Raw genomic sequence first — 26697 nt, 5'->3', positions numbered from 1 at the left:
TCCTTACCCACAGCCGAGGCACGTTGGCTGCAGGGAGCCTGTCCCCCCGCTGAGCCAGGTCAGGAGGCCTATCTGCCCTACAGGGGGTTTTCATGAATAAAGTTTTATTGGGACCCAGTTCATTTTAGTGGGGTGTCACCAGGGATAGTAAGGCCTAAAGCCTAGAATGCTTGCTCTCTGACTCTTTAAGGAAGACTTTTCATGACCCTGGAGGAGCAGGTCTGCTGGGCTGGCGTCCCTGGGCTGACGGGGAGGGGTCCCCCCACTCTCTGCTTCCCTTTGACTGCACTCCAGGGCTCCCCTCCCCCCCACGGTTCAACACCCCTGCTGTCCACCCTGACAGCAGGGCAAACATCGATAAGGGTTCAAATGACAATAAAAGGCACAGGGACAACAGGGGTGAGGCCCATCGACCGGCCTCACCTGTGTGTCCAGTGCAGGGAGAGTTGGGAAATGTTCCGAGTGCTGGCCAAGGCCAGAGCAGCCCTGGGGCCCTGACAGGTTGGTTGGGTGCAGACCATGGCCTCCCACCGGCTGCTTGTGCCTCCCCCCGAGGCCCTGCGCAGGCCCCTCTCCATCCCTGACCGGCTCCTGCTGACCCCAGGCCCCTCTAACCTGGCCCCTCGAGTGCTAGAGGCCGGGGGACTGCAGGCGATCGGGCACATGACCAAGGAGATGTACCAGGTGGGCCTCGGTGGGCAGCAGTTGGGCTTTGGTTTACAGGTGTGGTCAATTGGAAGAGGGCGCTGACCCAGGTGTCCACTGCCCAGGTCATGGATGACATCAAGCAAGGCATCCAGTATGTGTTCCAGACCCACAACCCCATCACACTGGCTGTCAGCGGCTCGGGAAACTGTGCCCTGGAGGTGGCCCTGTTCAATCTCCTGGAGCCTGGGGACTCCTTCCTGGTGGGCACCAACGGCATGTGGGGGCAGCAGGCTCTGGAGATCGGGGAGCGCATAGGTAAGAAGAGGACGGGCAGCTGTGGCCCTCGGGACCCTCCCCAGTGCCTCCGTGGATGAAGCCTGCCAGAACCTCCATCTGCCAAGCTCTGGCTATTGCCAGTCCCTGGACAAGGGCTCACCTGTGTGACCTTTCCGTCACCTCCTCCACCAACCCACTGTGTCCTCCAGCAGGCCACAGCCCCCGTTGGGCAGCCACAGGGTGACAGTCCCTATCTCCTGCCGCCCAGATTCTGACCCAGCTGTTTCTGTGACGTGGGGGTAGAGCTGCAGGGAAGCCCCTGGGGCCCCGGGCATCCCCCTGGGACAGGACAGGGCTTCAGAGGTGGAACCCTCCCCCAGGTCTCAGAACAGCCTCTGTCTGGAGCCTGTGCCCCCGACGGGGCTCCTTCCCGAGGCTTGGGAGGTCATGGGCAGCCCAGGACATAGGACTCAGGGCCTGCTTCCTGGCTGCCAGCCCCCTCGGGCGAGGCCGCTGTGGCACTTCTTCATTCGGTCCCGCGTCCGACCCTCTGGGCTCTGTGTGGTCCCTCCCTGCAGAGCCCACCTGCTCGCCCTGTGTGACCAGGCCTGGCTGGGCTCAGGATGGGCCACGCAGGGAGCCCTGAAGAGTCTGACCCACAGCCCTGGAGCGCGGGGGGTGGGGGCTGTGCAGCAAGAGCCCTCCCAGTGAACAGGCTCCACCCGCTCTGAGGGCCAGCCACCCAGGCACCAGGGTGATGGGGTCCTGCCCCCTGGGTCCACCGCTCCCCAGCACTGGCTCCTGCAGTGTTGTGGGGCTGCTCACTGCCCACTCTGCCCCTGGCCAGGAGCCCGTGTGCATCCCATGATCAAGGAGCCCGGAGGCCACTACACCCTGCAGGAGGTGGAAGAGGTACCAGGTGCCCGGGTCTGGGGTTGGAGGGGGCGGGCCCAGCAGGGCGGGGTCAGCCTGGGGAGCCAGGGCCTTCCGCTGGTCCTCAGCCCTTTCTACAGGAGGTCCCCCCCATGCCTGGTCAGAGGGGGACATCTGATTCTGTCTGGCAGGGAAACTGAGTCAGGAGCCCTCTCCTGGGGCAGGACACAGGTCCTGTCCCTGATACTCAGGGTGCGGCTGCTCCCCGTCAGGCCAGGCCAGTCCCAAACTACCAGGCTGTGGGTGCAGCTGACCGTCCCAAGGCCCCACAGGAGGCTGGGGCACCATTTCTTGTCCCAAGTCCTCCTCTTGGAAACAGTCCCCTCCCAGAGCTGAGCTGCCCAGGCTCCCCTCAGCAGCCACTGACCGAGGGCGGAGGCCTGCCCACACCAGTCGCCAGACAGGCCTGCCCACGGCGGGAATGGGGTGTGCACTGGTGATCCGCCCCTCCCTCACCAGCAGAAGTGCCTCCCTTCTCGGCTGGGCCCACAGCTGTCCCTCTGTCCCTCAGGGCCTGGCCCGGCACAAGCCAGTGCTGCTGTTCCTGACCCACAGCGAGTCGTCCACGGGTGTGATGCAGCCCCTGGACGGCTATGGGCAGCTCTGCCACAGGTGAGCCTCCCTGGTGGCCGAGCCGGGGCACCGCTCGAGCCTGGCTGGAGGCCGAGGGCCTTGGGTGGCCATTTCCCTGTCCCCAGCCCCACATTCCCTGCCTCTTCCCCATGGCCTTGTGTACAGGCCCCCTTTCAGGGGCCATGGGCTGACCTGGTGCCATGGGCTGACCCTGGGCTGGCTAGTTTCTCAGAGGAGGACCTAGAGCTGGGGGCAGGGTAAGTGCCCCAAGGCTGGTTCCCCCCAGGGCCCTTCGCCCTGCAGGCCTCGTGGCTGGACCAGGTCCTGCCCCCATGGTGCCCCGAGATCCCAGTGCCCAAAACTGCGCCTGCCCTCCTCTTTGCCCCCAGGAAACAGGGGCAGAGCACTCTTGAGCTGGCGATGTGTCTGTGCGATTGACCACAGGGTAGAAGGCCAGAACTCCCCACGGCCAGGGAGGGCCAGCGGGACCCAGGGACAAGGGCGCTTATGTGGGCAGCCTCTTGGGGAGACTTGGGCCTTGTGCCTCCCAGTCACTGGGCCCTCAGGCTGAGGGCTCAGAGCCCAGGCTGCCCAGGCTGAGCCTCACACACAGTCTGGGTGGGGATCCAGACACACACATGGACACAGCCCCGTGCAGCGGGTTCCAAGGAACCCGGTGGGAAAAGAAGCCTCCAGGAGGCCGTGGCTCCGGTGGCAGACACCTCCTGTCTCCCTGCTGGCCTTCCAATGCTTCCCAGGCCCCTCTGGGTGCCCCGGGCAGGCGAGGCCTGAGCACCCCGGGCCACTCCTGCTGCCCTCTGCTGCCCTCTGCGTTCACCCTCCTCCAGGCACCAGTGCCTGTTCCTGGTGGATTCTGTCGCCTCCCTGGGCGGGGTCCCCATCTACATGGACCAGCAAGGTAAGCGTAGGCCCCACAGCTGGTGAGTTCCAATGGTGAAGCCCTTGTGGAAGGTTCTATCTAACAGTGCCTGTAGGCCCACCCGAGTCCACACCTGGGCTCCGAGTCCTGTCTTCATAGGCTGGGCCAGCACCAACTCCTCACTGGGTGTGTAAGTTCAGTTTCTGTTACTATAACAAAATACCTGAGGCAGGATAGCCTATGAAGAAAAGAGGTTTGTTTAGCTTATGGTTGGAAGGCAGAAAGTCCAAACACCATAGCATAGTCTCTAGCACACCCACACCCCTGCATCACCTTAGGCATATGACATCATGACAGAGGGAGACATAGCAAGGCAGGAAGCCAGAGATCAGGAAGGAGCCAGACTCATTCCTTTATAGCTACTCTCTTTTATAACAACCGCAGGGTTGAGTCCTTCTGAGGGCAGCACCCAATGACCCAGTCACCTTCCCCAGGGCCTAGCCTCCCAATATCACCACATGGTGGACAGAGGGCCCAGCCCACCAATCCTGGGACTAACTGCATCACACTGTGGCAGCAGGGGAGCACGTTAAATGAGCCTTCGGGAACCCAGGGCTTCTGCCTGCGGCCAGGAAGGAGCCTCTCCTCTGGGGGGGCCCCAGGGTGGCCCTGGGAGCTGCAGCAGAGCTGGTGGGAGGAGGGAAGGCCAGGTCTGTCCATCAGGTGCAGGGGCTGGGCTGGGCTGCAGGCTGGGTGTGGAAGGCTGTCCCTCCTGCACCGCGCGAGGCGTGGGCCTGAGGTCCTGGCTAGGACATCGCAGCACCAAGATCTGAACCCATGACCACCCCTCCCCAGCCTCCACACTGAGAGGAGTCAGTCCACCAGCCACAGAATGGGGCCTGGGAAGGGCAGGCAGGGCTACAGAGTGACCTGCCCTGGGTCGGGCAGGCCTGCCATGAGCTGTGTCCCCAGGCATTGACGTCTTGTACTCGGGCTCCCAGAAGGTCCTGAACTGCCCTCCAGGGACCTCCCTCATCTCCTTCAGCAACAAGGCCAAGTGAGTGTCCTGCAGACCCCCCCAGCCCATGGGCCCCCAGGGAGGGAGACTCGTCCGGAGCTCCTGCCGCCCCCCAGACCAGGGTCCTGAAGGGGCCTGCATTCACTGAAGGGGTGGTGGGGAGAGGGGAGGCACAGATGGGCCTCAAGTCCCCTGGGGACAGTCCTCCTGTGCAGGACACAGGGCTGGGTTCTGAGGCTCCCAGGAGCACAGCAGGGACAAGGCCCCAGAGACCCAGCCCTTCCTCCACCCAGCCCGGCCTCCAGGAAGTGACCAGGAATGGCCCAGGACGGGCTCCAGCCACACTCTTCACCCTGCAGTGTCCAGACCTTTAGTCAGGGCCAGGTCAGAGGGCTCGGGCAGGTTGACAGCCCAGCGGGCGGCCACCGTCCAGCAGCAGCCCGGCCAGCCAGGCACCACCCAGGACAGAGACAACCTGGGGCAAGGTCAGGGGTTCTGGGGGCCAGGGGAGGAGTCCAGGAGGAGCTGGTCTGAGAGTGGAGCTCAGAGAAAGGCCCTGCTGGAGGGGTCAGTCTGGAAAACAGACGTGTCCCAGGGCCCCAGAGTAGAGCGGCAGTCCCTGACGGAGCCCCGGCCGGGCAGGGTGCAGGGGCAAAGTGGGGGTCCAGGTGGGAGGGACAGCAGGGGCAGTGAGGGCTGCCAGCCCAGGAAAGGGTGCTTGGTGCTGGGCCTGGACCACACCCCAACCTGTAGCCCAAGCCCCACGGGAGTGGCCGCCGCCAGAGGGGTGGCCTCAGCCGTCCTGCCCTCTGCCATTTAAGTCAGGCTCAGAGCTGGCCAAGCAGCAGCCCCCCGGTCTCTAGGTGCGTCACCTTCGGGGACCTGCAGGGTGAGCCAAGATGACCCTGCGGGGAGCAGACAGAGGGAGGGACTGAGGGTGGAGGCGACTGGCCTCAGGTCCCCAGGTGACAGGGTCACGCCCACATGGGCCCAAGGGCCAGCAGGGCTGGGCTGCCTGAGGACCCCCTGACCCACCGGCCCACATGGTCCCCGGGGATCCTGCTCCCAGCCCATGACACAGGACAGGCCCAAAGAGCCAGGGCCAGAACACTGAGGACGCTTCCTCCACAGGCAGAAGGTTGATGCTCGGAGGACGAAGCCCTTCTCCGTCTTCATGGACCTCAAGTGTCTGGCCAACTTCTGGGGCTGTGACGACAAGCCCAGGGCGTGAGCGGGGACGGGGACGGGGACAGGGACGGGGACTGGGATGGGGACATGATCAGGGCAGGCACAGGGATGGGGACAGGAACGGGAGCCCAATACGTGAGGACGGGGACAGGGACGGGGACGGGAGCCCAGGACGTGAGGACAGGGACGGGGACGGGGACGGGGACGGGAGCCCAGGACGTGAGGACGGGGACGGGGACGGGAGCCCAGGACGTGAGGACGGGGACGGGGACGGGGACGGGAGCCCAGGACGTGAGGACGGGGACGGGGACGGGGACGGGAGCCCAGGACGTGAGGACGGGGACGGGGACGGGGACGGGAGCCCAGGACGTGAGGACGGGGACGGGGACGGGGACGGGAGCCCAGGACGTGAGGACGGGGACGGGGACGGGGACGGGAGCCCAGGACGTGAGGACGGGGACGGGGACGGGGACGGGAGCCCAGGACGTGAGGACGGGGACGGGGACGGGGACGGGAGCCCAGGACGTGAGGACGGGGACGGGGACGGGGACGGGGACGGGGACGGGAGCCCAGGACGTGAGGACGGAGACAGGGACGGGGACGGGGACGGGAGCCCAGGACGTGAGGACGGGGACGGGGACGGGGACGGGAGCCCAGGACGTGAGGACGGGGACGGGGACGGGGACGGGAGCCCAGGACGTGAGGACGGGGACGGGGACGGGGACGGGGACGGGGACGGGGACGGGAGCCCAGGACGTGAGGACGGAGACGGGGACGGGGACGGGGACGGGGACGGGAGCCCAGGACGTGAGGACGGAGACAGGGACGGGGACGGGGACGGGGACGGGAGCCCAGGACGTGAGGACGGAGACAGGGACGGGGACGGGGACGGGAGCCCAGGACGTGAGGACGGAGACGGGGACGGGGACGGGGACGGGAGCCCAGGACGTGAGGACGGAGACGGGGACGGGGACGGGAGCCCAGGACGTGAGGACGGAGACGGGGACGGGGACGGGAGCCCAGGACGTGAGGACAGGGACGGGGACGGGGACGGGGACGGGAGCCCAGGACGTGAGGACGGAGACGGGGACGGGGACGGGGACGGGAGCCCAGGACGTGAGGACGGGGACGGGGACGGGGACGGGGACGGGGACGGGGACGGGAGCCCAGGACGTGAGGACAGGGACGGGGACGGGGACGGGGACGGGAGCCCAGGACGTGAGGACGGAGACGGGGACGGGGACGGGGACGGGAGCCCAGGACGTGAGGATGGGGACGGGGACGGGGACGGGGACGGGGACGGGGACGGGAGCCCAGGACGTGAGGACGGAGACGGGGACGGGGACGGGGACGGGGACGGGGACGGGAGCCCAGGACGTGAGGACGGGGACGGGGACGGGGACGGGAGCCCAGGACGTGAGGACGGGGACGGGGACGGGGACGGGAGCCCAGGACGTGAGGACGGGGACGGGGACGGGGACGGGGACGGGAGCCCAGGACGTGAGGACGGAGACGGGGACGGGGACGGGGACGGGAGCCCAGGACGTGAGGACGGAGACGGGGACGGGGACGGGGACGGGGACGGGGACGGGGACGGGAGCCCAGGACGTGAGGACGGGGACGGGGACGGGGACGGGGACGGGAGCCCAGGACGTGAGGACGGAGACGGGGACGGGGACGGGGACGGGAGCCCAGGATGTGAGGACAGGGACGGGGACGGGGACGGGGACGGGAGCCCAGGACGTGAGGACGGAGACGGGGACGGAGACGGGGACGGGGACGGGGACGGGAGCCCAGGACGTGAGGACGGAGACGGGGACGGGGACGGGGACGGGGACGGGAGCCCAGGACGTGAGGACGGGGACGGGGACGGGGACGGGAGCCCAGGACGTGAGGACGGAGACGGGGACGGGGACGGGGACGGGGACGGGAGCCCAGGACGTGAGGACGGGGACGGGGACGGGGACGGGGACGGGAGCCCAGGACGTGAGGACGGGGACGGGGACGGGGACGGGGACGGGAGCCCAGGACGTGAGGACGGAGACGGGGACGGGGACGGGGACGGGGACGGGGACGGGAGCCCAGGACGTGAGGACGGGGACGGGGACGAGGATGGGGACGGGAGCCCAGGACGTGAGGACGGAGACGGGGACGAGGACGGGGACGGGAGCCCAGGACGTGAGGACGGAGACGGGGACGGGGACGGGAGCCCAGGACGTGAGGACGGAGACGGGGACGGGGACGGGGACGGGGACGGGGGCCCAGGACGTGAGGACGGGGACGGGGACGGGGACGGGGACGGGAGCCCAGGACGTGAGGACGGGGACGGGGACGGGGACGGGGGCCCAGGACGTGAGGACGGGGACGGGGAGGGGGACGGGGACGGGAGCCCAGGACGTGAGGACAGGGACGGGGACGGGGACGGGGACGGGAGCCCAGGACGTGAGGATGGAGACGGGGACGGGGACGGGGACGGGAGCCCAGGATGTGAGGACGGGGACGGGGACGGAGACGGGGACGGGAGCCCAGGACGTGAGGACGGAGACGGGGACGGGGACGGGGACGGGAGCCCAGGACGTGAGGACGGGGACGGGGACGGGGACGGGAGCCCAGGACGTGAGGACGGGGACAGGGACGGGGACGGGGACGGGAGCCCAGGATGTGAGGACAGGGACAGGGACGGGGACGGGGACGGGGACGGGAGCCCAGGACGTGAGGACGGAGACGGAGACGGGGACGGGGACGGGAGCCCAGACGTGAGGACGGGGACGGAGACGGGGACGGGGACGGGACGGGGACGGGAGCCCAGGACGTGAGGACGGGGACGGGGACGGGGACGGGAGCCCAGGACGTGAGGAGGGAGACGGGGACGGGGACGGGGACGGGGACGGGAGCCCAGGACGTGAGGACAGGGACGGGGACGGGGACGGGAACGGGAGCCCAGGACGTGAGGACGGGGACGGGGACGGGGACGGGGACGGAGACGGGGACGGGGACGGGGACGGGGACGGGGACGGGAGCCCAGGACGTGAGGACAGGGACGGGGACGGGGACGGGGACGGGAGCCCAGGACGTGAGGACGGAGACGGGGACGGGGACGGGAGCCCAGGACGTGAGGACGGGGACGGGGACGGGGACGGGGACGGGAGCCCGGGACGTGAGGACGGAGACGGGGACGGGGACGGGGACGGGAGCCCAGGACGTGAGGACAGGGACGGGGACGGGGACGGGGACGGGAGCCCAGGACGTGAGGACGGAGACGGGGACGGGAGCCCAGGACGTGAGGACAGGGACGGAGACGGGGACGGGGACGGGAGCCCAGGACGTGAGGACGGGGACGGGGACGGGGACGGGGACGGGAGCCCAGGACGTGAGGACGGAGACGGGGACGGGGACGGGGACGGGAGCCCAGGACGTGAGGACAGGGACGGGGACGGGGACGGGGACGGGAGCCCAGGATGTGAGGACGGGGACGGGGACGGGGACGGGAGCCCAGGACGTGAGGACGGAGACGGGGACGGGGACGGGGACGGGAGCCCAGGACGTGAGGACGGGGACGGGGACGGGAGCCCAGGACGTGAGGACGGGGACGGGGACGGGGACGGGGACGGGAGCCCAGGACGTGAGGACGGGGACGGGGACGGGGATGGGGACGGGGACGGGGACGGGAGCCCGGGACGTGAGGACGGGGACGGGGACGGGGACGGGAGCCCAGGACGTGAGGACGGAGACGGGGACGGGGACGGGGACGGGGACGGGAGCCCAGGACGTGAGGACAGGGACGGGGACGGGGACGGGGACGGGAGCCCAGGACGTGAGGACGGGGACGGGGACGGGGACGGGGACGGAGACGGGGACGGGGACGGGGACGGGGACGGGGACGGGAGCCCAGGACGTGAGGACGGAGACGGGGACGGGGACGGGGACGGGAGCCCAGGACGTGAGGACGGAGACGGGGACGGGGACGGGGACGGGAGCCCAGGACGTGAGGACGGGGACGGGGGCGGGGACGGGGACGGGAGCCCAGGACGTGAGGACGGGGACGGGGACGGGGACGGGGACGGAGACGGGGACGGGGACGGGGACGGGGACGGGGACGGGAGCCCAGGACGTGAGGACAGGGACGGGGAGGGGGACGGGGACGGGAGCCCAGGACGTGAGGACGGAGACGGGGACGGGGACGGGAGCCCAGGACGTGAGGACGGGGACGGGGACGGGGACGGGGACGGGAGCCCAGGACGTGAGGACAGGGACGGGGACGGGGACGGGAGCCCAGGACGTGAGGACGGAGACGGGGACGGGGACGGGGACGGGAGCCCAGGACGTGAGGACAGGGACGGGGACGGGGACGGGGACGGGAGCCCAGGACGTGAGGACGGAGACGGGGACGGGGACGGGGACGGGAGCCCAGGACGTGAGGACGGGGACGGGAGCCCAGGACGTGAGGACGGGGACGGGGACGGGGACGGGGACGGGGAGGGGAGCCCAGGACGTGAGGACGGGGGCGGGGACGGGGACGGGAGCCCAGGACGTGAGGACGGGGACGGGGACGGGGACGGGGACGGGAGCCCAGGACGTGAGGACGGGGACGGGGACGGGGACGGGGACGGGAGCCCAGGACGTGAGGACGGGGACGGGGACGGGGACGGGGACGGGGACGGGAGCCCAGGACGTGAGGACAGGGACGGGGACGAGGACGGGGACGGGAGCCCAGGACGTGAGGACGGGGACGGGGACGGGGACGGGGACGGGAGCCCAGGACGTGAGGACGAAGACGGGGACGGGGACGGGGACGGGAGCCCAGGACGTGAGGACGGAGACGGGGACGGGGACGGGGACGGGAGCCCAGGACGTGAGGACGGGGACGGGGACGGGGACGGGGACGGGGACGGGAGCCCAGGGCGTGAGGACGGGGACGGGGACGGGGACGGGAGCCCAGGACGTGAGGACGGGGACGGGGACGGGGACGGGGACGGGGACGGGAGCCCAGGACGTGAGGACAGGGACGGGGACGGGAGCCCAGGACGTGAGGACGGGGACGGGGACGGGGACGGGAGCCCAGGACGTGAGGACGGAGACGGGGACGGGGACGGGGACGGGGACGGGAGCCCAGGACGTGAGGACAGGGACGGGGACGGGGACGGGGACGGGAGCCCAGGACGTGAGGACGGGGACGGGGACGGGGACGGGGACGGAGACGGGGACGGGGACGGGGACGGGGACGGGGACGGGAGCCCAGGACGTGAGGACAGGGACGGGGACGGGGACGGGGACGGGAGCCCAGGACGTGAGGACGGGGACGGGGACGGGGACGGGGACGGGAGCCCAGGACGTGAGGACGGGGACGGGGACGGGGACGGGGACGGGAGCCCAGGACGTGAGGACGGGGACGGGGACGGGGACGGGAGCCCAGGACGTGAGGACGGGGACGGGGACGGGACGGGGACGGGGACGGGAGCCCAGGACGTGAGGACAGGGAGGGGACGGGGACGGGGACGGGAGCCCAGGACGTGAGGACGGGGACGGGGACGGGGACGGGGACGGGAGCCCAGGACGTGAGGACGGAGACGGGGACGGGGACGGGGACGGGGACGGGAGCCCAGGACGTGAGGACAGGGAGGGGACGGGGACGGGGACGGGGGCCCAGGACGTGAGGACGGGGACGGGGACGGGGACGGGGACGGGAGCCCAGGACGTGAGGACGGAGACGGGGACGGGAGCCCAGGACGTGAGGACAGGGACGGGACGGGGACGGGGACGGGAGCCCAGGACGTGAGGACGGGGACGGGGACGGGGACGGGGACGGGAGCCCAGGACGTGAGGACGGAGACGGGGACGGGGACGGGGACGGGAGCCCAGGACGTGAGGACAGGGACGGGGACGGGGACGGGGACGGGAGCCCCGGACGTGAGGACGGGGACGGGGACGGGGACGGGAGCCCAGGACGTGAGGACGGAGACGGGGACGGGGACGGGGACGGGAGCCCAGGACGTGAGGACGGGGACGGGGACGGGAGCCCAGGACGTGAGGACGGGACGGGGACGGGGACGGGGACGGGAGCCCAGGACGTGAGGACGGGGACGGGGACGGGGAGGACGGGGACGGGGACGGGAGCCCAGGACGTGAGGACGGGGACGGGGACGGGGACGGGAGCCCAGGACGTGAGGACGGAGACGGGGACGGGGACGGGGACGGGGACGGGAGCCCAGGACGTGAGGACAGGGACGGGGACGGGGACGGGGACGGGAGCCCAGGACGTGAGGACGGGGACGGGGACGGGGACGGGGACGGAGACGGGGACGGGGACGGGGACGGGGACGGGGACGGGAGCCCAGGACGTGAGGACGGAGACGGGGACGGGGACGGGGACGGGAGCCCAGGACGTGAGGACGGAGACGGGGACGGGGACGGGGACGGGAGCCCAGGACGGGAGGACGGGGACGGGGACGGGGACGGGGACGGGAGCCCAGGACGTGAGGACGGGGACGGGGACGGGGACGGGGACGGAGACGGGGACGGGGACGGGGACGGGGACGGGGACGGGAGCCCAGGACGTGAGGACAGGGACGGGGACGGGGACGGGGACGGGAGCCCAGGACGTGAGGACGGAGACGGGGACGGGGACGGGAGCCCAGGACGTGAGGACGGGGACGGGGACGGGGACGGGGACGGGAGCCCAGGACGTGAGGACAGGGACGGGGACGGGGACGGGAGCCCAGGACGTGAGGACGGAGACGGGGACGGGGACGGGGACGGGAGCCCAGGACGTGAGGACAGGGACGGGGACGGGGACGGGGACGGGAGCCCAGGACGTGAGGACGGAGACGGGGACGGGGACGGGGACGGAGCCCAGGACGTGAGGACGGGACGGGAGCCCAGGACGTGAGGACGGGGACGGGGACGGGGACGGGGACGGGGAGGAGCCCAGGACGTGAGGACGGGGACGGGGACGGGGACGGGAGCCCAGGACGTGAGGACGGGGACGGGGACGGGGACGGGGACGGGAGCCCAGGACGTGAGGACGGGGACGGGGACGGGGACGGGGACGGGAGCCCAGGACGTGAGGACGGGACGGGGACGGGGACGGGGACGGGGACGGGAGCCCAGGACGTGAGGACAGGGACGGGGACGGGACGGGGACGGGAGCCCAGGACGTGAGGACGGGGACGGGGACGGGGACGGGGACGGGAGCCCAGGACGTGAGGACGAGACGGGGACGGGGACGGGGACGGGAGCCCAGGACGTGAGGACGGAGACGGGGACGGGGACGGGGACGGGAGCCCAGGACGTGAGGACGGGACGGGACGGGGACGGGGACGGGGACGGGAGCCCAGGACGTGAGGACGGGGACGGGGACGGGGACGGGAGCCCAGGACGTGAGGACGGGGACGGGGACGGGGACGGGGACGGGGACGGGAGCCCAGGACGTGAGGACAGGGACGGGGACGGGAGCCCAGGACGTGAGGACGGGGGCGGGGACGGGGACGGGAGCCCAGGACGGGAGGACGGAGACGGGGACGGGGACGGGGACGGGGACGGGAGCCCAGGACGTGAGGACAGGGACGGGGACGGGGACGGGGACGGGAGCCCAGGACGTGAGGACGGGGACGGGGACGGGGACGGGGACGGAGACGGGGACGGGGACGGGGACGGGGACGGGGACGGGAGCCCAGGACGTGAGGACAGGGACGGGGACGGGGACGGGGACGGGAGCCCAGGACGTGAGGACGGGGACGGGGACGGGGACGGGGACGGGAGCCCAGGACGTGAGGACGGGGACGGGGACGGGGACGGGGACGGGAGCCCAGGACGTGAGGACGGGGACGGGGACGGGGACGGGAGCCCAGGACGTGAGGACGGGGACGGGGACGGGGACGGGGACGGGGACGGGAGCCCAGGACGTGAGGACAGGGATGGGGACGGGGACGGGGACGGGAGCCCAGGACGTGAGGACGGGGACGGGGACGGGGACGGGAGCCCAGGACGTGAGGACGGAGACGGGGACGGGGACGGGGACGGGGACGGGAGCCCAGGACGTGAGGACAGGGACGGGGACGGGGACGGGGACGGGAGCCCAGGACGTGAGGACGGAGACGGGGACGGGGACGGGGACGGGAGCCCAGGACGTGAGGACGGGGACGGGGACGGGGACGGGAGCCCAGGACGTGAGGACGGAGACGGGGACGGGGACGGGAGCCCAGGACGTGAGGACGGGGACGGGGACGGGGACGGGAGCCCAGGACGTGAGGACGGAGACGGGGACGGGGACGGGAGCCCAGGACGTGAGGACGGGGACGGGGACGGGGACGGGAGCCCAGGACGTGAGGACGGGGACGGGGACGGGGACGGGAGCCCAGGACGTGAGGACGGAGACGGGGACGGGGACGGGAGCCCAGGACGTGAGGACAGGGACGGGGACGGGGACGGGGACGGGAGCCCAGGACGTGAGGACGGGGACGGGGACGGGGACGGGGACGGAGACGGGGACGGGGACGGGGACGGGGACGGGAGCCCAGGACGTGAGGACAGGGACGGGGACGGGGACGGGGACGGGAGCCCAGGACGTGAGGACGGAGACGGGGACGGGGACGGGAGCCCAGGACGTGAGGACAGGGACGGGGACGGGGACGGGGACGGGAGCCCAGGACGTGAGGACGGGGACGGGGACGGGGACGGGAGCCCAGGACGTGAGGACGGGGACGGGGACGGGGACGGGGACGGGGACGGGAGCCCAGGACGTGAGGACAGGGACGGGGACGGGGACGGGGACGGGGGCCCAGGACGTGGGGACGGGGACGGGGACGGGGACGGGAGCCCAGGACGTGAGGACGGAGACGGGGACGGGGACGGGGACGGGGACGGGAGCCCAGGACGTGAGGACAGGGACGGGGACGGGGACGGGGACGGGAGCCCAGGACGTGAGGACGGAGACGGGGACGGGGACGGGGACGGGAGCCCAGGACGTGAGGACGGGGACGGGGACGGGGACGGGAGCCCAGGACGTGAGGACGGAGACGGGGACGGGGACGGGAGCCCAGGACGTGAGGACGGGGACAGGGACGGGGACGGGAGCCCAGGACGTGAGGACGGAGACGGGGACGGGGACGGGGACGGGAGCCCAGGACGTGAGGACGGAGACGGGGACGGGGACGGGGACGGGGACGGGAGCCCAGGACGTGAGGACGGAGACGGGGACGGGGACGGGGACGGGAGCCCAGGACGTGAGGACGGGGACGGGGACGGGGACGGGAGCCCAGGATGTGAGGACAGGGACGGGGACGGGGACGGGGACGGGAGCCCAGGACGTGAGGACGGAGACGGGGACGGGGACGGGAGCCCAGGACGTGAGGACGGGGACGGGGACGGGGACGGGGACGGGAGCCCAGGACGTGAGGACGGAGACGGGGACGGGGACGGGGACGGGAGCCCAGGACGTGAGGACGGAGACGGGGACGGGGACGGGGACGGGGGCCCAGGACGTGAGGACGGGGACGGGGACGGGGACGGGAGCCCAGGACGTGAGGACGGGGACGGGGACGGGGACGGGAGCCCAGGACGTGAGGACGGAGACGGAGACGGGGACGGGGACGGGGACGGGAGCCCAGGACGTGAGGACGGGGACGGGGACGGGAGCCCAGGACGTGAGGACGGGGACGGGGACGGGGACGGGGACGGGAGCCCAGGACGTGAGGACGGGGACGGGGACGGGGACGGGGACGGGGACGGGAGCCCAGGACGTGAGGACGGGGACGGGGACGGGGACGGGGACGGGAGACCAGGACGTGAGGACGGAGACGGGGACGGGGACGGGGACGGGAGCCCGGGACGTGAGGACGGGGACGGGGACGGGGACGGGAGCCCAGGACGTGAGGACGGAGAGGGGACGGGGACGGGGACGGGGACAGGAGCCCAGGACGTGAGGACGGGGACGGGGACGGGGACGGGGACGGGAGCCCAGGACGTGAGGACGGGGACGGGGACGGGGACGGGGACGGAGGCGGGGACGGGGACGGGGACGGGGACGGGGACGGGAGCCCAGGACGTGAGGACAGGGACGGGGACGGGGACGGGGACGGGAGCCCAGGACGTGAGGACGGAGACGGGGACGGGGACGGGGACGGGAGCCCAGGACGTGAGGACGGAGACGGGGACGGGGACGGGGACGGGAGCCCAGGACGTGAGGACGGAGACGGGGACGGGGACGGGGACGGAGACGGGGACGGGGACGGGGATGGGAGCCCAGGACGTGAGGACGGAGACGGGGACGGGGACGGGGACGGGAGCCCAGGACGTGAGGACGGGACGGGGACGGGGACGGGGACGGGGACGGGAGCCCAGGACGTGAGGACGGAGACGGGGACGGGGACGGGGACGGGAGCCCAGGACGTGAGGACGGGACGGGGACGGGGACGGGGACGGGGACGGGAGCCCAGGACGTGAGGACGGGGACGGGGACGGGGACGGGAGCCCAGGACGTGAGGACGGAGACGGGGACGGGGACGGGGACGGGAGCCCAGGACGTGAGGACGGGGACGGGGACGGGGACGGGAGCCCAGGACGTGAGGACGGAGACGGGGACGGGGACGGGGACGGGGACGGGAGCCCAGGACGTGAGGACGGAGACGGGGACGGGGACGGGGACGGGGACGGGGACGGGCGCCCAGGACGTGAGGACGGGGACGGGGACGGGAGCCCAGGACGTGAGGACGGGGACGGGGACGGGGACGGGAGCCCAGGACGTGAGGACGGAGACGGGGACGGGGACGGGGACGGGAGCCCAGGACGTGAGGACGGAGACGGGGACGGGGACGGGGACGGGAGCCCAGGACGTGAGGACGGAGACGGGGACGGGGACGGGGACGGGAGCCCAGGACGTGAGGACGGGGACGGGGACGGGGACGGGGACGGGAGCCCAGGACGTGAGGACGGGGACGGGGACGGGGACGGGGACGGAGACGGGGACGGGGACGGGGACGGGGACGGGGACGGGAGCCCAGGACGTGAGGACAGGGACGGGGACGGGGACGGGGACGGGAGCCCAGGACGTGAGGACGGAGACGGGGACGGGGACGGGAGCCCAGGACGTGAGGACGGGGACGGGGACGCGGACGGGGACGGGAGCCCAGGACGTGAGGACAGGGACGGGGACGGGGACGGGGGCCCAGGACGTGAGGACGGAGACGGGGACGGGGACGGGGACGGGAGCCCAGGACGTGAGGACAGGGACGGGGACGGGGACGGGGACGGGAGCCCAGGACGTGAGGACGGAGACGGGGACGGGGACGGGGACGGGAGCCCAGGACGTGAGGACGGGGACGGGGACGGGGACGGGGACGGGAGCCCAGGACGTGAGGACGGGGACGGGGACGGGGACGGGGACGGGGACGGGAGCCCAGGACGTGAGGACGGGGACGGGGACGGGGACGGGAGCCCAGGACGTGAGGACGGGGACGGGGACGGGGACGGGGACGGGAGCCCAGGACGTGAGGACGGGGACGGGGACGGGGACGGGGACGGGGGCCCAGGACGTGAGGACGGGGACGGGGACGGGGACGGGGACGGGGACGGGAGCCCAGGACGTGAGGACAGGGACGGGGACGGGGACGGGGACGGGAGCCCAGGACGTGAGGACGGGGACGGGGACGGGGACGGGGACGGGAGCCCAGGACGTGAGGACGGAGACGGGGACGGGGACGGGGACGGGAGCCCAGGACGTGAGGACGGAGACGGGGACGGGGACGGGGACGGGAGCCCAGGACGTGAGGACGGGACGGGGACGGGGACGGGGACGGGGACGGGAGCCCAGGACGTGAGGACGGAGACGGGGACGGGAGCCCAGGACGTGAGGACGGGACGGAGACGGGGACGGGGACGGGAGCCCAGGACGTGAGGACGGGGACGGGGACGGGGACGGGGACGGGAGCCCAGGACGTGAGGACGGAGACGGGGACGGGGACGGGGACGGGAGCCCAGGACGTGAGGACGGGGACGGGGACGGGGACGGGAGCCCAGGACGTGAGGACGGAGACGGGGACGGGGACGGGGACGGGGACGGGAGCCCAGGACGTGAGGACAGGGACGGGGACGGGGGCGGGGACGGGAGCCCAGGACGTGAGGACGGGGACGGGGACGGGGACGGGGACGGAGACGGGGACGGGGACGGGGACGGGGACGGGGACGGGAGCCCAGGACGTGAGGACAGGGACGGGGACGGGGACGGGGACGGGAGCCCAGGACGTGAGGACGGGGACGGGGACGGGGACGGGGACGGGAGCCCAGGACGTGAGGACGGGGACGGGGACGGGGACGGGGACGGGAGCCCAGGACGTGAGGACGGGGACGGGGACGGGGACGGGAGCCCAGGACGTGAGGACGGGGACGGGGACGGGGACGGGGACGGGAGCCCAGGACGTGAGGACGGGGACGGGGACGGGGACGGGAGCCCAGGACGTGAGGACAGGGATGGGGACGGGGACGGGGACGGGAGCCGAGGACGTGAGGACGGGGACGGGGACGGGGACGGGAGCCGAGGACGGGAGGACGGAGACGGGGACGGGGACGGGGACGGGGACGGGAGCCCAGGACGTGAGGACAGGGACGGGGACGGGGACGGGGACGGGAGCCCAGGACGTGAGGACGGAGACGGGGACGGGGACGGGGACGGGAGCCCAGGACGTGAGGACGGGGACGGGGACGGGGACGGGAGCCCAGGACGTGAGGACGGAGACGGGGACGGGGACGGGAGCCCAGGACGTGAGGACGGGGACGGGGACGGGGACGGGAGCCCAGGACGTGAGGACGGAGACGGGGACGGGGACGGGAGCCCAGGACGTGAGGACGGGGACGGGGACGGGGACGGGAGCCCAGGACGTGAGGACGGGGACGGGGACGGGGACGGGAGCCCAGGACGTGAGGACGGAGACGGGGACGGGGACGGGAGCCCAGGACGTGAGGACAGGGACGGGGACGGGGACGGGGACGGGAGCCCAGGACGTGAGGACGGGGACGGGGACGGGGACGGGGACGGAGACGGGGACGGGGACGGGGACGGGGACGGGGACGGGAGCCCAGGACGTGAGGACAGGGACGGGGACGGGGACGGGGACGGGAGCCCAGGACGTGAGGACGGAGACGGGGACGGGGACGGGAGCCCAGGACGTGAGGACAGGGACGGGGACGGGGACGGGGACGGGAGCCCAGGACGTGGGGACGGGGACGGGGACGGGGACGGGAGCCCAGGACGTGAGGACGGGGACGGGGACGGGGACGGGGACGGGGACGGGAGCCCAGGACGTGAGGACAGGGACGGGGACGGGGACGGGGACGGGAGCCCAGGACGTGAGGACGGGGACGGGGACGGGGACGGGAGCCCAGGACGTGAGGACGGAGACGGGGACGGGGACGGGGACGGGAGCCCAGGACGTGAGGACAGGGACGGGGACGGGGACGGGGACGGGAGCCCAGGACGTGAGGACGGAGACGGGGACGGGGACGGGGACGGGAGCCCAGGACGTGAGGACGGGGACGGGGACGGGGACGGGAGCCCAGGACGTGAGGACGGAGACGGGGACGGGGACGGGAGCCCAGGACGTGAGGACGGGGACAGGGACGGGGACGGGAGCCCAGGACGTGAGGACGGAGACGGGGACGGGGACGGGGACGGGAGCCCAGGACGTGAGGACGGAGACGGGGACGGGGACGGGGACGGGAGCCCAGGACGTGAGGACGGAGACGGGGACGGGGACGGGGACGGGAGCCCAGGACGTGAGGACGGGGACGGGGACGGGGACGGGAGCCCAGGACGTGAGGACAGGGACGGGGACGGGGACGGGGACGGGAGCCCAGGACGTGAGGACGGAGACGGGGACGGGGACGGGAGCCCAGGACGTGGGGACGGGGACGGGGACGGGGACGGGGACGGGAGCCCAGGACGTGAGGACGGAGACGGGGACGGGGACGGGGACGGGAGCCCAGGACGTGAGGACGGAGACGGGGACGGGGACGGGGACGGGAGCCCAGGACGTGAGGACGGGGACGGGGACGGGGACGGGAGCCCAGGACGTGAGGACGGGACGGGGACGGGGACGGGGACGGGAGCCCAGGACGTGAGGACGGGGACGGGGACGGGGACGGGAGCCCAGGACGTGAGGACGGGGACGGGGACGGGGACGGGGACGGGAGCCCAGGACGTGAGGACGGGGACGGGGACGGGGACGGGAGCCCAGGACGTGAGGACGGGGACGGGGACGGGGACGGGGACGGGAGCCCAGGACGTGAGGACGGGGACGGGGACGGGGACGGAGACGGGAGCCCAGGACGTGAGGACGGAGACGGGGACGGGGACGGGGACGGGAGCCCAGGACGTGAGGACGGGGACGGGGACGGGGACGGGGACGGGAGCCCAGGACGTGAGGACGGGACGGGGACGGGGACGGGGACGGGAGCCCAGGACGTGAGGACGGAGGGACGGGGACGGGGACGGGAGCCCAGGACGTGAGGACGGGACGGGGACGGGGACGGGGACGGGAGCCCAGGACGTGAGGACGGGACGGGGACGGGGACGGGGACGGGAGCCCAGGACGTGAGGACGGGGACGGGGACGGGGACGGGAGCCCAGGACGTGAGGACGGAGACGGGGACGGGGACGGGGACGGGAGCCCAGGACGTGAGGACGGGACGGGACGGGGACGGGGACGGGAGCCCAGGACGTGAGGACGGGGACGGGGACGGGGACGGGAGCCCAGGACGTGAGGACGGGGACGGGGACGGGGACGGGGACGGGAGCCCAGGACGTGAGGACGGGGACGGGGACGGGGACGGGAGCCCAGGACGTGAGGACGGAGACGGGGACGGGGACGGGGACGGGAGCCCAGGACGTGAGGACGGGGACGGGGACGGGGACGGGAGCCCAGGACGTGAGGACGGAGACGGGGACGGGGACGGGGACGGGGACGGGAGCCCAGGACGTGAGGACGGGACGGGGACGGGGACGGGGACGGGAGCCCAGGACGTGAGGACGGGGACGGGGACGGGGACGGGGACGGGCCAGGACGTGAGGACGGGGACGGGGACGGGGACGGGGACGGGAGCCCAGGACGTGAGGACGGGACGGGGACGGGGACGGGGACGGGAGCCCAGGACGTGAGGACGGAGACGGGGACGGGGACGGGGACGGGAGCCCAGGACGTGAGGACAGGGACGGGGACGGGGACGGGAGCCCAGGACGTGAGGACGGAGACGGGGACGGGGACGGGGACGGGAGCCCAGGACGTGAGGACGGGACGGGGACGGGGACGGGGACGGGAGCCCAGGACGTGAGGACGGAGACGGGGACGGGGACGGGGACGGGAGCCCAGGACGTGAGGACGGGGACGGGGACGGGGACGGGAGCCCAGGACGTGAGGACGGGGACGGGGACGGGGACGGGAGCCCAGGACGTGAGGACGGGGACGGGGACGGGGACGGGAGCCCAGGACGTGAGGACGGGGACGGGGACGGGGACGGGGACGGGAGCCCAGGACGTGAGGACGGGGACGGGGACGGGGACGGGGACGGGAGCCCAGGACGTGAGGACGGGGACGGGGACGGGGACGGGAGCCCAGGACGTGAGGACGGGACGGGGACGGGGACGGGGACGGGAGCCCAGGACGTGAGGACGGGGACGGGGACGGGGACGGGGACGGGAGCCCAGGACGTGAGGACGGGGACGGGGACGGGGACGGGAGCCCAGGACGTGAGGACGGAGGACGGGGACGGGGACGGGAGCCCAGGACGTGAGGACAGGGACGGGGACGGGGACGGGGACGGGAGCCCAGGACGTGAGGACGGGGACGGGGACGGGGACGGGAGCCCAGGACGTGAGGAAGGGGACGGGGACGGGGACGGGGACGGGAGCCCAGGACGTGAGGACGGGGACGGGGACGGGGACGGGACCAGGACGTGAGGACGGGGACGGGGACGGGGACGGGAGCCCAGGACGTGAGGACAGGGACGGGGACGGGGACGGGGACGGGAGCCCAGGACGTGAGGACGGAGACGGGGACGGGGACGGGGACGGGAGCCCAGGACGTGAGGACGGAGACGGGGACGGGGACGGGGACGGGAGCCCAGGACGTGAGGACGGGACGGGGACGGGGACGGGGACGGGAGCCCAGGACGTGAGGACGGGACGGGGACGGGGACGGGGACGGGAGCCCAGGACGTGAGGACGGGGACGGGGACGGGGACGGGGACGGGAGCCCAGGACGTGAGGACGGAGGACGGGGACGGGGACGGGAGCCCAGGACGTGAGGACGGGGACGGGGACGGGGACGGGGACGGGAGCCCAGGACGTGAGGACGGGACGGGGACGGGGACGGGGACGGGAGCCCAGGACGTGAGGACGGAGACGGGGAGGGGACGGGGACGGGGACGGGAGCCCAGGACGTGAGGACAGGGACGGGGACGGGGACGGGGACGGGAGCCCAGGACGTGAGGACGGGGACGGGGACGGGGACGGGGACGGGAGCCCAGGACGTGAGGACGGAGACGGGGACGGGGACGGGGACGGGAGCCCAGGACGTGAGGACGGGGACGGGGACGGGGACGGGAGCCCAGGACGTGAGGACGGGGACGGGGACGGGGACGGGAGCCCAGGACGTGAGGACGGGGACGGGGACGGGGACGGGGACGGGAGCCCAGGACGTGAGGACGGGGACGGGGACGGGGACGGGGACGGGAGCCCAGGACGTGAGGACGGGACGGGGACGGGGACGGGGACGGGGACGGGAGCCCAGGACGTGAGGACGGAGACGGGGACGGGGACGGGGACGGGAGCCCAGGACGTGAGGACGGGACGGGACGGGGACGGGGACGGGGACGGGGACGGGAGCCCAGGACGTGAGGACGGGACGGGGACGGGGACGGGGACGGGAGCCCAGGACGTGAGGACGGAGACGGGGACGGGGACGGGGACGGGAGCCCAGGACGTGAGGACGGAGACGGGGACGGGGACGGGGACGGGGACGGGAGCCCAGGACGTGAGGACGGGGACGGGGACGGGGACGGGGACGGGAGCCCAGGACGTGAGGACAGGGACGGGGACGGGGACGGGGACGGGAGCCCAGGACGTGAGGACGGGGACGGGGACGGGGACGGGGACGGGGGCCCAGGACGTGAGGACGGAGACGGGGACGGGGACGGGAGCCCAGGACGTGAGGACGGGGACGGGGACGGGGACGGGGACGGGAGCCCAGGACGTGAGGACGGGACGGGGACGGGGACGGGGACGGGAGCCCAGGACGTGAGGACGGAGACGGGGAGGGACGGGGACGGGGACGGGAGCCCAGGACGTGAGGACAGGGACGGGGACGGGGACGGGGACGGGAGCCCAGGACGTGAGGACGGGGACGGGGACGGGGACGGGGACGGGAGCCCAGGACGTGAGGACGGAGACGGGGACGGGGACGGGGACGGGAGCCCAGGACGTGAGGACGGGGACGGGGACGGGGACGGGAGCCCAGGACGTGAGGACGGGGACGGGGACGGGGACGGGGGCCCGGGACGTGGGGACGGGGACGGGGACGGGGACGGGGACGGGAGCCCAGGACGTGAGGACGGGGACGGGGACGGGGACGGGGACGGGAGCCCAGGACGTGAGGACGGGACGGGGACGGGGACGGGGACGGGGACGGGAGCCCAGGACGTGAGGACGGAGACGGGGACGGGGACGGGGACGGGAGCCCAGGATGTGAGGACAGGGACGGGGACGGGGACGGGGACGGGAGCCCAGGACGTGAGGACGGAGACGGGGACGGGGACGGGGACGGGAGCCCAGGACGTGAGGACGGAGACGGGGACGGGGACGGGGACGGGAGCCCAGGACGTGAGGACGGAGACGGGGACGGGGACGGGGACGGGAGCCCAGGACGTGAGGACGGGGACGGGGACGGGGACGGGGACGGGAGCCCAGGACGTGAGGACGGAGACGGGGACGGGGACGGGGACGGGAGCCCAGGACGTGAGGACGGGGACGGGGACGGGGACGGGGACGGGAGCCCAGGACGTGAGGACAGGGACGGGGACGGGGACGGGAGCCCAGGACGTGAGGACGGAGACGGGGACGGGGACGGGGACGGGAGCCCAGGACGTGAGGACGGGACGGGGACGGGGACGGGGACGGGAGCCCAGGACGTGAGGACGGAGACGGGGACGGGAGCCCAGGACGTGAGGACGGGACGGGGACGGGGACGGGGACGGGAGCCCAGGACGTGAGGACAGGGACGGGGACGGGGACGGGGACGGGAGCCCAGGACGTGAGGACGGGGACGGGGACGGGGACGGGAGCCCAGGACGTGAGGACGGGGACGGGGACGGGGACGGGGACGGGGGCCCAGGACGTGAGGACGGGGACGGGGACGGGGACGGGGACGGGAGCCCAGGACGTGAGGACGGAGACGGGGACGGGGACGGGGACGGGAGCCCAGGACGTGAGGACGGGGACGGGGACGGGGACGGGAGCCCAGGACGTGAGGACGGGGACGGGGACGGGGACGGGAGCCCAGGACGTGAGGACGGGGACGGGGACGGGGACGGGGACGGGAGCCCAGGACGTGAGGACGGAGACGGGGACGGGGACGGGGACGGGAGCCCAGGACGTGAGGACGGGGAGGGGGACGGGGACGGGAGCCCAGGACGTGAGGACGGGGACGGGGACGGGGACGGGAGCCCAGGACGTGAGGACGGGGACGGGGACGGGGACGGGGACGGGAGCCCAGGACGTGAGGACGGAGACGGGGACGGGGACGGGGACGGGGGCCCAGGACGTGAGGACAGGGACGGGGACGGGGACGGGGACGGGAGCCCAGGACGTGAGGACGGAGACGGGGATGGGGACGGGGACGGGGACGGGAGCCCAGGACGTGAGGACAGGGACGGGGACGGGGACGGGGACGGGAGCCCAGGACGTGAGGACGGGGACGGGGACGGGGACGGGGACGGGAGCCCAGGACGTGAGGACGGAGACGGGGACGGGGACGGGGACAGGAGCCCAGGATGTGAGGACGGGGACGGGGACGGGGACGGGAGCCCAGGACGTGAGGACGGGGACGGGGACGGGGACGGGAGCCCAGGACGTGAGGACGGGGACGGGGACGGGGACGGGGACGGGAGCCCAGGACGTGAGGACGGGGACGGGGACGGGGACGGGGACGGGAGCCCAGGACGTGAGGACAGGGACGGGGACGGGGACGGGGACGGGGACGGGGACGGGGACGGGAGCCCAGGACGTGAGGACGGAGACGAGGACGGAGACGGGGACGGGGACGGGGACGGGAGCCCAGGACGTGAGGACAGGGACGGGGACGGGGACGGGGACGGGGACGGGGACGGGGACGGAGACGGGGACGGGGACGGGAGCCCAGGACGTGAGGACGGAGACGGGGACGGGGACGGGGACGGGAGCCCAGGACGTGAGGACGGAGACGGGGACGGGAGCCCAGGACGTGAGGACAGGGACGGGGACGGGGACGGGGACGGGAGCCCAGGACGTGAGGACAGGGACGGGGACGGGGACGGGGACGGGAGCCCAGGACGTGAGGACGGGGACGGGGACGGGGACGGGAGCCCAGGACGTGAGGACGGGGACGGGGACGGGGACGGGGACGGGAGCCCAGGACGTGAGGACGGGGACGGGGACGGGGACGGGGACGGGAGCCCAGGACGTGAGGACGGAGACGGGGACGGGGACGGGGACGGGGACAGGAGCCCAGGACGTGAGGACGGGGACGGGGACGGGGACGGGAGCCCAGGACGCGAGGACGGGGACGGGGACGGGGACGGGAGCCCAGGACGTGAGGACGGGGACGGGGACGGGGACGGGGACGGGAGCCCAGGACGTGAGGACGGAGACGGGGACGGGGACGGGGACGGGAGCCCAGGACGTGAGGACAGGGACGGGGACGGGGACGGGGACGGGAGCCCAGGACGTGAGGACGGAGACGGGGATGGGGACGGGGACGGGGACGGGAGCCCAGGACGTGAGGACGGGGACGGGGACGGGGACGGGGACGGGAGCCCAGGACGTGAGGACGGGGACGGGGACGGGGACGGGGACGGGAGCCCAGGACGTGAGGGCGGGGACGGGGACGGGGACGGGGACAGGAGCCCAGGATGTGAGGACGGGGACGGGGACGGGGACGGGAGCCCAGGACGTGAGGACGGGGACGGGGACGGGGACGGGAGCCCAGGACGTGAGGACGGGGACGGGGACGGGGACGGGGACGGGAGCCCAGGACGTGAGGACGGGGACGGGGACGGGGACGGGGACGGGAGCCCAGGACGTGAGGACAGGGACGGGGACGGGGACGGGGACGGGGACGGGGACGGGGACGGGAGCCCAGGACGTGAGGACGGAGACGGGGACGGGGACGGGGACGGGAGCCCAGGACGTGAGGACAGGGACGGGGACGGGGACGGGGACGGGGACGGGGACGGGGACGGAGACGGGGACGGGGACGGGGACGGGAGCCCAGGACGTGAGGACGGAGACGGGGACGGGGACGGGGACGGGAGCCCAGGACGTGAGGACGGAGACGGGGACGGGGACGGGGACGGGAGCCCAGGACGTGAGGACGGGGACAGGGACGGGGACGGGGACGGGAGCCCAGGACGTGAGGACGGAGACGGGGACGGGGACGGGGACGGGAGCCCAGGACGTGCGGACGGGGACGGGGACGGGGACGGGGACGGGAGCCCAGGACGTGAGGACAGGGACGGGGACGGGGACGGGAGCCCAGGACGTGAGGACGGAGACGGGGACGGGGACGGGGACGGGAGCCCAGGACGTGAGGACGGGGACGGGGACGGGGACGGGAGCCCAGGACGTGAGGACGGGGACGGGGACGGGGACGGGGACGGGAGCCCAGGACGTGAGGACGGGGACGGGGACGGGGACGGGGACGGGAGCCCAGGACGTGAGGACGGAGACGGGGACGGGGACGGGGACGGGGACAGGAGCCCAGGACGTGAGGACGGGGACGGGGACGGGGACGGGAGCCCAGGACGTGAGGACGGGGACGGGGACGGGGACGGGAGCCCAGGACGTGAGGACGGGGGCGGGGACGGGGACGGGGACGGGAGCCCAGGACGTGAGGACGGAGACGGGGACGGGGACGGGGACGGGAGCCCAGGACGTGAGGACGGA

General features: G+C 74.0%; 1 protein-coding gene across 2 annotated transcripts in view; it reads left to right on the top strand.

Moving 5' to 3' along the window:
* Nucleotides 1-390: 390 nt before the first annotated feature.
* Agxt (alanine--glyoxylate aminotransferase) overlaps nt 391-26697 on the top strand; it is a 30485-nt gene continuing 4178 nt past the window's right edge. The window contains exons 1-7 of one of the 2 annotated variants that reach the window (XM_046426803.2): nt 391-684; nt 771-963; nt 1772-1836; nt 2369-2469; nt 3279-3349; nt 4283-4367; nt 5460-5555. In XM_046426803.2, the coding sequence (XP_046282759.1) occupies nt 520-684; nt 771-963; nt 1772-1836; nt 2369-2469; nt 3279-3349; nt 4283-4367; nt 5460-5555 (776 nt within the window). In that variant the 5' untranslated portion in view covers nt 391-519. The remainder of the gene's footprint in view (nt 685-770; nt 964-1771; nt 1837-2368; nt 2470-3278; nt 3350-4282; nt 4368-5459; nt 5556-26697) is intronic. The other variant, XM_046426802.2, reaches the window with a different exon arrangement.

The sequence above is a fragment of the Marmota monax genome, unplaced genomic scaffold (genome assembly GCF_021218885.2).
Source record: "Marmota monax isolate L192 unplaced genomic scaffold, Marmota_monax_Labrador192_F-V1.1 WCK01_AAM20220418_F8-fsc00298, whole genome shotgun sequence".
Lineage (NCBI taxonomy): Eukaryota > Metazoa > Chordata > Mammalia > Rodentia > Sciuridae > Marmota > Marmota monax.
The sequence above is the reverse complement of the archived record's forward strand: the minus strand, read 5'-3'. Positions and strand labels throughout refer to the sequence as shown.